General features: G+C 45.7%; 2 protein-coding genes across 3 annotated transcripts in view; one reads left to right on the top strand and one right to left on the bottom strand.

Moving 5' to 3' along the window:
- CUNH9orf43 (chromosome unknown C9orf43 homolog) overlaps positions 1–10,122 on the bottom strand; it is a 28,761-nt gene extending 18,639 nt beyond the window's left edge. Inside the window, exons 1-4 of one of the 2 annotated variants that reach the window (XM_052716523.1) lie at positions 9,705–10,122; positions 9,387–9,483; positions 2,998–3,150; positions 2,744–2,888 (exon numbers count right to left, since the gene is read on the bottom strand). In XM_052716523.1, the coding sequence (XP_052572483.1) occupies positions 2,744–2,888; positions 2,998–3,150; positions 9,387–9,483; positions 9,705–9,812 (503 nt within the window). In that variant the 5' untranslated portion in view covers positions 9,813–10,122. Of the gene's footprint in view, positions 1–2,743; positions 2,889–2,997; positions 3,151–4,109; positions 7,520–9,386; positions 9,484–9,704 lie in introns of those variants that run through there. The other variant, XM_052716524.1, reaches the window with a different exon arrangement.
- A 14-nt stretch (positions 10,123–10,136) lies between these two features.
- Positions 10,137–12,569, top strand: Pole3 (DNA polymerase epsilon 3, accessory subunit). The gene is made up of 4 exons (XM_052716526.1): positions 10,137–10,330; positions 10,422–10,507; positions 10,816–10,934; positions 11,136–12,569. The coding sequence occupies exons 1-4, from the start codon at positions 10,265–10,267 to the stop codon at positions 11,303–11,305; spliced, it is 441 nt and encodes a 146-aa protein (XP_052572486.1). The 5' UTR covers positions 10,137–10,264; the 3' UTR covers positions 11,306–12,569.
- The last annotated feature ends 1,105 nt before the right edge of the window (positions 12,570–13,674 follow it).

Here is a 13,674-nt window from a genome sequence, read left to right on the forward strand (position 1 = left end):
AGCGTTAGCATGTTACAGATCCAGAACCAAATTCTCTTGGCTATCTTTCACTCCTTTTATAACCATTTGTTGTTCTGCTCTGTGTCTGACCTAACATGCTGTAACCATCAGGCGAAACCTTTTGAGATGTAGTAATAGCTCATTAGTTTTCACCCACCCGAGAGCTAAGGAAGAATGTCACCATGTAGCAGCTGAGACCTGTAACAGAGAGCTCTCCTACTTTGTTGTAACCTCTGTATTTCAGGCCAAGGTCACTCAGATTGGCTCAAGAATGAATGATTTTATGTTTCTTTTTGTTGTTGTGATTTGAGACAGGGTTTCTCTGTGTAGCCCCAGCTATCCTGGAACTCACTATGTAGATCAGGCTGGCCTCGAACTCACAGAGATCTGCCTGCTTCTGCCTCCTGAGTGCTGGGATTAAACTGGGTTCCACCATGCCCAGTTTGCATTCCCTTTGAAGTGAGAGCTGAGTTTTGTGGCAACAAGGCAAACAAATGAATAAAAGGCTTCTCAGAGCAGGATGCGAGGCCAAAGAGGCCAAGTCTAATGATGGTCAAGGTGTATATGGGAACTTTTAAATAAGGTGCTCATCTCTGTGAAAAAGCAATTCTTCAGTTCAAACTAGAGGACAAGGAAGAACTAGCTGCAGGAGCATCAAAAGCAATGTTCTCAAATGGGCAACTCTGCCCCCCCCCCCCCCCCCCCCCCCCCCCCCCCCCGCAAGGCACATCTGACAATGGATGGATGGATTTGAGGTTGTCACAGTTGCAGGTGAGGTGGTACTGGCTTGCAGTGTGTAGACAGCAATGAAGCTCAGTGACCCATGACACACAGCACAGACCCCAATAATAACTATCTGACCCAAAGTGTCAGCAATGGTGGACTGTAAAACACCAGTCTAGGGAGCAAAGTGTAGGTGCCTGAGCTGTGGGGTGGGAAGTGTGGAGGATGTGACAGACAGAAAGGACAACATGGCTGGAACCTACTGAACAAGAAAGAGAGACACAGAAGGTGAGGTCCGTCAGGAATTCAGGACCTCCTGTGGCAGTCTAAGGCACTCCAGGGATTTAATGAAGCAGGGCAGAGGGAAGGGAGCCTTTAAGGTTGGGAAGACCACATGGGCAAAGTGTTAGAGACAGCAGCAAGTCACCATCGAAAAGCCAGAAAAAGTTGACATCAGAGAGCGAGGACCATGACCAGAGAGGAGTGCAGCAGAACAGAGGGGACAGCTCGAGAACGAGCAGATGCGGAGGAATGAAGTGAGTGAGGAGATGGGCAAAGCATTAGTCCGAGTGTCAGAGAAGAGGCAAGAGAGCAGAAGCCCACACTCGAGGTGGTGTGGAAACAGTCCAGGACAGAGGCGGAGGCGGACAGCAAGAACACAGAAGGAACAGATGGAACAGGAGCTGGCTGCTGAGGGGGCTACCTGCAGCACGGACACACGGGCCCTAATGGGAGCAGAAGCGTGCCTGTGTGCAGATGTGGGGCCCAGTGCAGGTCCTGGCTGGATGCTGATGCTGCTTTCTCAGGGCTCAGGTCCTAGAGAATCAGAAAGTAGTCCTAGTCCCTCCTATACTCCCATAAGGCTAAGAAAAATCACCAGCTTGCTTACATGGACTAGAGAAAAGAAACCACTTCAAGGGCAGTCATTAGTGCTTGGACTCTGGGCAGCGAGGTCTTTGAATTTTAAAAGCTGAGGTTTCCACAGAACTGCAATTTCATGTTTCGGCAAAACTGGGTGCCTAGACTTTGCAGGAGATTAAACAAAAAAGCCACTAGGAGCTTACAAGTCGTTTCACATCTAAAACTAAAAAAATAAGACAACATGAACCAGGCATGGTGGCACACGCCTTTAATCCCAGCACTGGGAAGCAGAGACAGGTAGATCGCTGTGAGTTCAAGACTAGCCTGATCTATTTAGTGAGTTCCAGGACAGCAGAGACTATGAAGAGACCCTGTCAAGAAAAAAAAAGGAAAAGGAAGGGAGGGAGGGAGGGAGGGAGGGAGGGAGGGAGGGAGGCAGGCAGGCAGCATGTGTGCCCACTCTTCTCTGATGACCTTCAGAAGCTGATAAAATCGCCCCATTAGCAGCTAAGTTGTGCCCCAAACCTAAAATTCATTTGCTGAGTTTCTAACCCCAGTACTTTAGAATGTGACTGACTATATTTTGAGACAGACTCTTTAAAGAGAGAACTAAAATGAGATGAGGTCCTGTGGGTGGGTGGGTCCTTATCCAATAGGATTAGTATGTTTATAAAATGAGATTAGGGTTCAGACACACAAAGAAGACTGAAGGACAAGATGTCATCTCCTAGGAGAGGGGCCTAGGAAAAAAATACGAACTCCTTGATCTCAGACTTCTTGCCTCCAGAATTCTGTGACGTTGAATTTCATTAGTTAAACCACCCAGGCAACGGTACTTCACCTGGGCAAACCACTACAGCCCCACTTACTCTGCTCCCGGAACACACGTATGGCTGTTCCTTTGGACTCTCCTTTCCCTGTTTACTATTCACTTAACTTTGGGTATGTTCCATTTTGCTGTCTTGTTTTTGGTAACACTGGGGATCAGATTCAAAGCCTCGTAGGTGCTGAGCAAAGGGGTCTTATCACTGAGCTACAGCCCCAGCCCTCAGTATTTTCTTTCAAATCCATCCTTCTGAGTCATCTGTGCGGATGAGAGAAATGCACACCTAGGGTTTGGAGACACAGTTTGCTAAGGAAAGATTCTTCGATCACTTACCTGCCATGACGTCTGCAGGTTGGTTTCCACAGTAAAGACCGCTCCTTAGGGAAGGTAAATTCTGATCGTGGTCGCTGAACCACCCTCTGCTTGGACCACAAGCAGGTATCCGTGATATTTACAATGGTGAGTGTCGGGAGTTTATCTGAGAAAGTGGACCACAATAAAACGTGTAACCTGTTGCCTGCGGAAAGGGAACCAAACAAACAGGATAAGGACTCAGTGAAGAAGACACCAGAGGCTAGCCAACGTACCTTCAACTTCGCGGGAAGATTTGCTGGATGAGTCCAGGATCCTAGGATGGCCCCTCTCGATCCGTCGGAGAGATGTCCAGCATTGTGGATGCTGACAAACTGCCGAGCCACAGGTGGTTTCGTCCCACTGGTCCTCATTTGGCAAGTTCATAGCTATGGATGGTTTAAGACAAAACCCAGTCTTGCAGCATTTTAACCCTCTGGAGAATTAGCAGCCACACACTTAGGGGTTATTATTTTGATACGTTAGACAGCCATGCAGGAGATCTCAATTTGAAATGAAATCATAAACTGTCTATCAAACCCAACTGAGTAAAACGTGGTCACACACAAAAACATAATTTAAAAACAAGCAAGTGTGAAGCTAGAAGGAGGTCAACAGGCAAGTTCGGGAGACCGTCGTCTTCAAAAGCCCCCGACTGGCCCTGTGCAGCTGAGTGAGTGGCTGGAGACTTTCCCACTCTGCCTCACTCTCTCATCTGTGAAATGACAAGTCTGTTTCAGGAACTACAACAGTTAGTTTACAGACATTCAAAAACTCGCTTAAGGCCAGACGTGGTGGCGCACACCTTAAATCCCAGCACTCAGGAGGCAAACGGAGGTGGATCTCTGTGAGTTTGGGGCCAGCCTGGTCTACATAGTGAGACCCTGTCATCTCAAAGAAGAGAAAACAAACAAGAAAATGTTGTTCCAATAATTCAAAATAAATATCAGAGCCAAACGCTCATACATGTAATCCCAGCAGCTCAGGGGGCTGAGGTAGGAGGGTTAATAGGAATCTGAAGTCAGCCTAGGCTACACAAGGTGTTAAGAGCCATCTTCGGCTATAGCACAGGATCTTTGTCTCAAAAACAGAAGTAGGGCCAGGGAAATGGCTCAGTGAGTAAAAGCATTTGCCAGCAAGCCTAACAATAATAGTTCGATGATCCCCCAAAACCCACATGGTGGAAGGAGAGAACTGACTCCTGCAAGCTGTCCTCTGGCCTCCATACATACACACATTATGTATGCAGATAGAAAAAATAGTAAGTATTAAAAATGGAAAAAACAGGAGCTGGCTCAGTGGCTGTGGAACAAGCCTGAGGACCTGAGTTCAGCTCCACAGCACCCACATAACAGCCAGGCGTGGCACTGTACATCTATAACCTCAGTGCTGGGGGGCACAGATCCCAGGGCTTGTTGGCCAGCTAGTCTAACAGCACCAGCCATCTCCAAGTTCAGTGAGAGACCCTGTTTCAAGAAATAAGGTGGAGGAGTGGTTAAGGAAGACACTCAGTGTTGACTTTTGGCTTCTATATACATCTGTATGGTCAAACATACCTGCACACACATGCACATTACACACATATACACAATGAAAAAATAAAATAATATCAGCATCCTTTCCTTTCCCCCTTCATTTATCATTACAAAATGCCACCACCTTTGAAAATTACAACCCGTAGAGACAGGCGTACAACTTTAATTCCATCATTCTAGGAGGAAGAGGCAGATGGATCTCTATGAATTCAAGACCAGAATAATCTACATAGCAAGTTTCAGGCCAGCCAAGGATATATTGTGAGACTCCATCTCAAAAAGAAACAACAATAAAAACTTAAAAATAATGAAATCACAGAAGTGCTATTTAGGTGGCTCAAGCCTTTAGAAAGAATTTATCACTTTTCAAAATGCTATAATCATCAGGAAATACCCCTGCCCATGAATGGCCTTGCTCTGACTGCAAGTCAGATGGCCTGATGTTGCTTCAGAGACCACTGACTTTTCATCTACTGGCTGCGTGGCCTTGACCAAGTAACCTCACCCTTCTTGGGCCATTTCCTGATGAAAGAGAGTGGGGATCCCACATAAGATTGCAAGAGGGCTGGAGAGCTGGCTCAGCAGTTAAGAGAAATGGCTGCTCTTCCAGGGAACCTAGGTTTAATTCCCAGCACCCACATGATGGTTCACAGCCTTGTGTAAAGCCAGTTCCAAAGGATTACATACCCTCTTCTTCTACTGTATGCATGTGGTACATACATTCAGGCCAACACCACTACACATAAAATAAATTTTAAAACTTTCATTGTAGGAACATACACACTCATCAACAATTCAAGAAAAGGAGAGGGGACTAGCAGGGCACAGGTGATCTGAAGGAGGAAATGGGGAAAATGAGGGGCTCTGACTAGGAATGGGGGAGATAAATACTAAAGGAGGAAGGATGATAAAATAGCAGTAGGATTCTGGAAAAGTCATAAGGAATCATCCTCTATTGTCTTTTTTTTGGGGGGTGGGGGCGGCTTCAAGACAAGGTTTCTCTGTGTATCTCTGGCTGTCCTGGATTCTCACTCTGTAGATCAGGCTGGCCTTGAACTCACAGAGATCAGCCTGCCTCTGCCTCCCGAGTGCTGGAATTAAAGGCGTGCACCACCATGCCCAGCAGTAATTAAACTTTTAACTATCTACCTAAAAATCCCTATAATTCATGTAAGTCAGTATATAGACAGACATATCGAGTTGAAGTGCGATTTTCCCGTCTGGGCTGAGAGTGCTCCCTTGGAGAGACACAGATCATCACAACACTGGGTATGAGCAGCCCTCTTGTTAGTTGTTGGTCAGGGTTGTCCAAGAGACTCCCAAAACATTATAGGCTATTGCTATTGTCCTCAGTTGCCCCCCAAAGGTAGAAGCTAAGTCCCTATTACTGAAGACATAATACACTTCAGACACAGGGCTCAGATTCACCTGAAAGCCTCCTCCCTCAGGACTAGCTTTTGTGGTACCAGAGGTGCCACGAAAAGCTTCCAAAGGAGAGAAGCAACCAATGCTGCCTATGAGCCACATCAATGACTGACGTGGCACCATAACTCTAAGGTGAAATAGAGGCATGCATATCTTGGTGGTAACCAGAAGCTCTCTAATAAGACTTAAGACCCACTTAACAACTGGGAAACCATGCCTGGCACTGGAAATCTTGTCAACTACCTAGGGCTAGGGAAGTTATGGATCTTGGAGGAGAACCTACAACCACCAATTTACTAAACCAGCATAATCCCTAACTATACTCTAAATATTTGTCCTTACACCCACAGATAACTGTAGTTCTCACCCCTCGGAAGGAAACTTCTCTTTGTAACAGACAGAGACCATTACAGAAAACTACATCCAATCAAAATGCAGAGTTAAAGAGCCCAGTCCCAGCTGGTACATCTACAATACAGTTCCTATACCTAAGGCTTAGGGACCATTGTGGAAGAGGGGGGCACAGGAGCTGGGGTTTTGCTGTGAGATTGTGTCTCCTAGAAATGTCAGAAGCTGGGCTGGATGGTGGTGGAACACGCCTTTAACCCTAGCTCTCAGGAGACAGAGGCAGGTGGAGAGAGCTCTGTGAGTTCGAGGCCAGCCTGGTCTACAAAGAGAGTTGTAGGACAACCAGAGCTGTTACACAGAGAAACCCTGTCTCCAAAACAAACAAACAAATGTCAGAAGTGTTGTGGAATATTATTTTAACTGGGCAAAGATGTGTTACATTTGTTCAAGCTGCTGAATATTACTTTAATGATGTAAGGATGTGTTACAATTGTTTGTGCTGCATTTGTTTAACTATGTAAAGATGTGTTGCATTTGTTTCACCTTGCCTGCCTAAGGCACCTGATTGGTCTAATAAAAAGTTGAACAGACAATAGCTAGGCAGGAGAGGGATGGGTGGGGCTGGTGAGCAGAGAGAATAAATAGGAGGAGGAGTCTAAATCAGAGAAGAGAAGGAGGGGGAAAGAGAAGGACACACCCAGGGCCAGAAGCCGGGCAGCCACCAGCCAGACACGAGAAGCAGTGAAAATAAGCTAGCTATTCAGAAGGAAGAAAGGTAAAAAGCCCCGAGGCAAAGTAGATAACGAGAAACAGGTTAAGTTAAAGAAGTAGCTAGAAATGAGCCTAAGCTAGGTCAAGCATTCATAACTAATAAGGAGTCTCCATGTCATGATTTGGGAGCTGGTTGGTGGCCCAAAAAAGAAAGCCTGGTACCCAGAAGCTATACCCACGAAGTCCCACCAACATGCCGGTCTAAACATGAGCTGAACAAAGACAACATTAATAGACATGCTATCAGAGAAGAAGGAACTCTCATGAGGCCTCAAGCCTAGACAAAGAACCACAGGCAACTAAGGAGTGCTGAGATCTGAAGAAATAGTCTACCCAAGGAAGAGCATACCAGTTGGTTATTCAGTGCCAAATGGTCAGCCCTGAAAACATACAAATAACATTATTCAGACTGAGCAGATTGTATTTATGTGTGTATAAGGGTATATATGTATTTATATACACACACACATATATATGTTACACGCATATATACGTAACAACAAAGAAAAAGAGACCATGAATTTGAAAAAGAGAAAGGGGGCTTACATGAAAGGGTATGGAGGAAGGAAAAGGAAGGGGAAAATGATGTAATTATATTATGATCTCAAAAAATAATTTTTTTATATTGTAGGAGCATACATACATATATGTATATACATAAAACAAAGAAAAAAGGTCATAAATTTAAAAGAGAACATGGGAAGTTTTTTTTTTTTTTGGTTTTTCGAGACAGGGTTTCTCTGTGTAGCTTTGCGCCTTTCCTGGAACTCGCTTTGGAGACCAGGCTGGCCTCGAACTCACAGAGATCTGCCTGGCTCTGCCTCCCGAGTGCTGGGATTAAAGGCGTGCGCCACCACCGCCCGGCAACATGGGAAGTTTTGAGAGAGGAAGAGGAAAGGGAAGGGGGAAATGATGTAATTATATTATGACCTCAAAAATTTTTAAACTATTTTTATAAAATTTTAGAAGCATCCTACACAGAGAAACCCTGTCTCGAAAAACGGAAAAAAAAAAAATTTTAGAAGCATGGCTGGACATGGTGGCACATGCTTTAATCCCAGTCCTGGGGAGGCAGAGACAGGCAGATCTCTGTGAGTTCAAGGCCAGCCTGGTCTACAGAGCAAGTTCCAGGACAGCCAGGGATACACAGAGAAACCCTGTCTCAAAAAAACAAAACAAAGCAAAAATTGTAAAAGTATCAAATAAGATACAATTTTTTATGTATGACTTATAACAAGTGCTTGATAAATATTATCAGGCTTTGCTCCCAGTAGCTAAAAACATTTGGAGGGCAAGGCATGAGGACCTGAATTCCAGTGCCCAGAACCCATAAGAAGCCAGGCACAGTAGCACGTCTGTAATCCCTTTGCTCCTACCACAAAATAGAAAGCAGAGCTTTGAGAATCTCTTGAAGCTTATGAACTAACAAGCCTGGCATGATGTAAACAGCAAAAAGGAGATCCTGTCTTAAGGCAGAAGGCAAAGACCAACACTTAAGGTCTGACCTCCACAGCAGCATGGCATGTGACTATCCATACTCATACACACATAAGTACATACATTACACACACACACACACAAATAAATTATACTATAAATATTATCAATCCCCTTTTTAAAATGTTATGCAGTCCCTACAACTACCTTATTCCTTTTAACATATAATTGCAGTTTATTCATCTATTTTGTGGGCACAGGTGCCACAGTACACATGTGAGGGTCAGCAGGAGGTCATTCTTTTCATGAGCCCAGAGACTGCTCAGGTCCTCAGCTTGGTACAAAGTGTCTTTACCACTGAGCCATCTCACCGGTCTCCTTATTAACTTTTTAAGGACACTGTCAATTTCCTCTTCTAGTCAACACATTTATTGACTACCAAATATGTGAGAGAACCTGTTTGGGGCCTGGAGAACAGCAATAAACAAACTCTCTCTTCTAAACAGCTTATCATTTAAATCAGGAATCCAAAACTATTGGCCTGGGTTGCACCTGGCCTATGACTTATTTAGCTTGGCAAGCATTTTGAGCCAGTATCTTGAAACTGAAATGGTCCATAATATTCAGATTTCTGGTTTCGCTCCTAGGTCAAGATGTCTGACAACACCAGTTCCAGCTAAACAGTGGCTGGGAGTAAGGCTTCTGATGTCGTTAAACCAGGCCTGTTCTGAGGGCAAAGCTCTTTCCACCACAGCAATCCCTCAGCACCATTCATCATCCTATTTGCCTTGTTAGTGGATTGTGTTTCTTTCCTCCCAAGAGGAAAATATTTCTTTGTAATTGTGTCTTCAAGCAAAGCAGGAAAACAAATCTTGGAACATGTTTTAAGAAAAACAAGCAAAGAGAAAGAAAGACTCCAACATTAGTTCTCAGTAAGAATTTTTTTGTATTTAATACAAAAGTTATGTAACTTAAAACGCCACTGGAAATGTAAAATTCCGTAATGATTTTGATGGAGAATATGTACGATGAATTACTTAATGAATTAAGAAATACAACTTTAACACGGGTTTTTAAATGAGAATGCGAATATGATGCATTATTCTTACAATCAGATGCTTCTCGCCCTTTCAGTGCCGGACCAGTCCAAACTGAGCCCCGAAGTCTCATGAGGCGTCTCTCGATATTGCCAGTATTACAGCTGTCCTAATAAAATAGTTGGCATTAAAAACAACAACAACAACAAAGTTTTAGATAACATTTATCCTCAATACGATTATCACAAAGTTGTGAGGGGACTAAGATTAAAGATGGACATCGGTGAAGTAAAATTGAGAGAAAATCTCCATTGAGTTCCGAGCCAAAAAAAAAAAAGTGAGGGACTCAAGTGTCAGTGGTCCGCGACTCCGCGGGTTAAAGGTAGATACCAAAGTGCTCTGTTCTGCGCCACTAGGGACAACGCTGAGATGGCGAAAACGCTCCGAGGCCTTGGCCCCCGTCCACCTCTCCCAGAAGACCCCGCCCAGCTCGTCCATCGGAGTCCCGCCCCACCGGCTCAGTCTACGCCTGCCCCTTCCACGCTAGGCACCATGCTGTCCCGTTGCCTAGCAGCGGCGCAGAGCACGATGGGAGACTAGACGGAAACCTCAGAGAGCCAAAATTAGTTTGGTACGGAAGTTCCAGTGATAATGACGGTGTGTGGCAAAGAAACGAGCCTGGAGAGGAACGTCAAGGATACGATGGAAGCTAACGGAAATCTCAGTGAGCCGAAACCACTGCGACATGGAAAGCTTGGCTACGCCGGCGACTTGAGGCGGGGCGGGTGTAGAAGGGAGGCGGTGCTGCGCAAAGCACTGTGGGACACTGGCAACGTGGGGTGGGACGGAAGCCTCCGAGGGTCAGATCTTAGCGACGCGGGAAGTCCAGACGCCAGAACTGTCTGAAGAGAAGGCCTGAGGCGGAGGAGGCTCGGGCTCCGGCGGAGGCCATGGCGGAGAGGCCCGAGGACCTAAATCTGCCCAACGCCGTCATTACTAGGATCATCAAGGAAGCGGTGAGCTGCTCGGGCTGGCGAACGGGTCGGGGGCGGACGAGTGGGCAGAAGGCTAACGAGATCCGCGTGTGTGTCCTATCCACTCTCGCAGCTCCCGGACGGCGTCAACATCTCCAAGGAGGCCCGGAGCGCCATCTCCCGCGCCGCCAGCGTCTTCGTTCTCTATGCCACATCCTGGTGAGCCGAGCAGAGGCGGAAGGGAGGCCCTGCGGGATCCCGACCCCGAGTTCGTGGCCCCCGTAATTGTTCCCTGCCTCGGTAGAGAGAGCGACTCACAGCTCTCCTCCAGTTCCCGTAAATTCTGAAGCAGGTTAAACAAGAAGGTTGCCGTAGCCCTTTGTAACGGGGAAGGAACGAACTGAGGCGTGTCGCAAAAACCCATGCATCTAAGATACGTGTGGGCTTTTTTCCCCACCCCCACCTCGTGGTGTCTCGTGTCCCCACCCACTCTGACAGCTTCTGAAGGGCTTTGCTTTTTCTCCCAGTGCGAACAACTTCGCCATGAAGGGCAAGCGCAAGACTCTCAATGCCAGTGATGTGCTGTCAGCCATGGAAGAGATGGAGTTCCAGCGGTTCGTTGTACCGTTGAAAGAAGCCCTAGAAGGTATCCATCCCCTCTTCTGTTTCTTAAGCCATATGAAAGGTGGCATCCTCCGTTCCCTGACCTCCTGGTTTCAGGAATCCAGTACTGGTCACAATTCCACTCTGTTTAGTTGGTAACATTTCGGACGTGTGACGCAGGCCTGGCTATTCCTCCTGTGCCTCGGTTTGTCTGATTAAACATTGTTCTCCTGCTTCCTTACAGCGTACAGGCGGGAGCAGAAAGGCAAGAAGGAAGCTTCGGAGCAAAAGAAGAAGGACAGAGACAAAAAAACGGATTCCGAAGAGCAGGACAAGAGCAGGGAGGAAGAGGATGAAGACGAGGAAAGACTGGATGAGGAAGAGCAGAATGAGGAGGAGGAAGTAGACAACTGAGTGGAGAGAGTGGGCAGACTGTGGCACCATGGACGTGACCACCCTGAGATGTTTCCATGTGAGGCCTTTCCCTGCGAGGCAGAGCCTTCTGCAGGCACAGGTGCCTGAGATCAAAGTAAAAACTGAGCAGAATGATCAAAACCAGCTCTTCCCATACTCAGAGCATCTGAGTAACAGAAACCTGTTTTGCTGAATCAGTCTGGAGTTTGTGACTTTTTAGTATAAGGGATTTTGAATGACTAAATAGTATGATATCATTTGTTTACTTAAGTATGTGGCTAGCTAGTTTTTGGTTTTTTTTATCCCATTTCCCTGCCCCTCCAAAAAAGGCAACTTCCATGTTGCCTGCTGTGTTCCATGTCACAGAGGCACTAAAGGCTCAGGGGGCAAAATGGGGCTTTGATCATGGTCACCCCGTTTGATTGCACAGTATTGGCAGTAGGTGTTAATGGTCAGAATGGTTGCCCTTTAGGAAATGACTAAACTGGGAAATAAGGTAATCTCTTCACTGGATGGTAACATTTCTTGTTTGTTTATTTGGTTTGGTTTCTAGACTTAATTAGTTTGTAGCCCTTCTTTATTGTTTGTAGATGTTCAGTCTGCTGGGGTGGCTGCACTCCTATAACATACACTCTTAAATTCTCAGTGTCAATTGGAATCTGTCAAAAGGGGTGCCAATTCTGAAAAACAGGTGGCTTAATCTTAGCGATAACTCAGTGCCTGCCACTGTAGGATTTAGTGCTACCTCCTGGAAGGTGTAAAGTCCCAGGTTTTCTCTTCATTAGTCCATCTCCCTGACCAGTGGCTGCTGCTTTTCACTTCCTGAACTCTTGACAAGTTCCAGACTTTATTTCCTCTAGGCACAGTTTTTCCCTCTCCATCTGTCTCCTGCCTCTGCTTCCCAGCCCACTTTCTCCTCCTCCTTTTACTTATTTCATCTTCTAGTCCTCAGATCCTTAGTCCTCGTCTCCTGAAACACCTCTGAACCTTCAGGTGAATGTAATGGTGCTCAGGAATCTAGCAACTCAGCCACCACCTCTGTGGCTGTGGAAGTGTCTGATGGCCTTTCCTTTCTCCCCAGTTAGTGCTCCAAGCACTTTGCTTTTTATCTTAGTTGAGCACTTGAGGTTGACAAGTAATATAATATAGTTGGACACTGTTAGCTAGTTGAGTGGATACAGTGAAGAGTTTATTGAAAGTGACTGGAGACTGTTGAGAAGATTTTAATGCTTTATACAATAAAGAACATTCTTGTTGAAAATGATGACTCATACAGTGTGCTTTTGGAAAAGACCCATCTCCCTTTCTCTTTCTCTCTCTCTCTCTCTCTCTCTCTCTCTCTCTCTCTCTCCCTCCCTCCCTCCCTCCCTCCCTCCCTCTCTCTCCCTCTCTCTCCCTCTTTCCTCTCCTCTCCTCTCCTCTCCTCTCCTCTCCCATTCACACACACACACACACACACACACAGAATCCTGGATCTCGTTGGATCACCAGCAGGTGAATGAGCATTCACAATTAAGGACTGCTGTTCTAAGTGCTTTCAGGTATTAATTCCTAACTCCTATCAAGCTGCATTACTGTTACCCTTGTTAGCTCTCTATGTTAATTCTCCAATAGACATCGTTAAGTCATAAGTCAAATTTATAAATCAGAACCCCAATGGTCATTTGATATCCCTTTTTAATTCCCATGAGCATCATGGTAGACCTAGGCTTTCAAGTCCCATTTGGACTCCTGTGACTTCCTTTGAGGTCAGTGTCCCATGAATACTACTTAGCAAATGGATCTTCCTGGAACATAGCTTTGTTTTCTGAGGTCAAATCCTGTTTATTCAAGGCCTGAGTAAGAGGGGCTCACCCTACCATCTAATCTCCACCATAAGGCTGTTCACGTGCCAGTAAAAAATGGAAAGGGCTCAGTTACAGCATACTTGCCTAGCTTGTTCAAACAACAACAACAAAAATGCTCTTTATATCTTTAGTTCATCCTACCCAAACCCTTAACTAAACTTTAACTAAGAGAAACCTTTTCTAGGAATGGAGATTTGGATTTAAAAGTACAGAATTCAACACCTGGAAAGAATCTTTGAGGTCATCCATCAGCTCTTTCTCAGTCACACCTATACCACCCCATAATGGCATCTGGATTTTGAAGGTTTTCCAGCAGACTTAGGTAAGTTTCTCTTTTCTTTAAGCAGAGTGCTTCATGCACAGAGACTAACCTGGATCTGGGCAGTGGAAGAGTTCTTGTTTTAATTCATTCAAAGCTACTTTGAGGGTTTGAAGAGATGGCTCAGCAGTTAATAGCAGTGACACTCTTCCAGAGGACCAGGGTTCAGTTCCCAGGACCCACATGGCAGCTGGCAACTTCTG

This window comes from Peromyscus californicus, unplaced genomic scaffold, assembly GCF_007827085.1.
Source record: "Peromyscus californicus insignis strain IS unplaced genomic scaffold, ASM782708v3 Scaffold_5__1_contigs__length_169319896, whole genome shotgun sequence".
Classification (NCBI taxonomy): Eukaryota; Metazoa; Chordata; class Mammalia; order Rodentia; family Cricetidae; genus Peromyscus; species Peromyscus californicus.

What these genes read in the sequence shown, in the direction of transcription:
- Pole3 (XM_052716526.1), top strand. Translation starts at nt 10,265, where the DNA reads ATGGCGGAGAGGCCCGAGGACCTAAATCTGCCCAACGCCGTCATTACT. An exon ending in CTAGGATCATCAAGGAAGCG is followed by an intron (nt 10,331 to 10,421) that starts GTGAGCTGCTCG and finishes CCACTCTCGCAG; the next exon opens with CTCCCGGACGGCGTCAACAT. An exon ending in GTTCTCTATGCCACATCCTG is followed by an intron (nt 10,508 to 10,815) that starts GTGAGCCGAGCA and finishes TTTTTCTCCCAG; the next exon opens with TGCGAACAACTTCGCCATGA.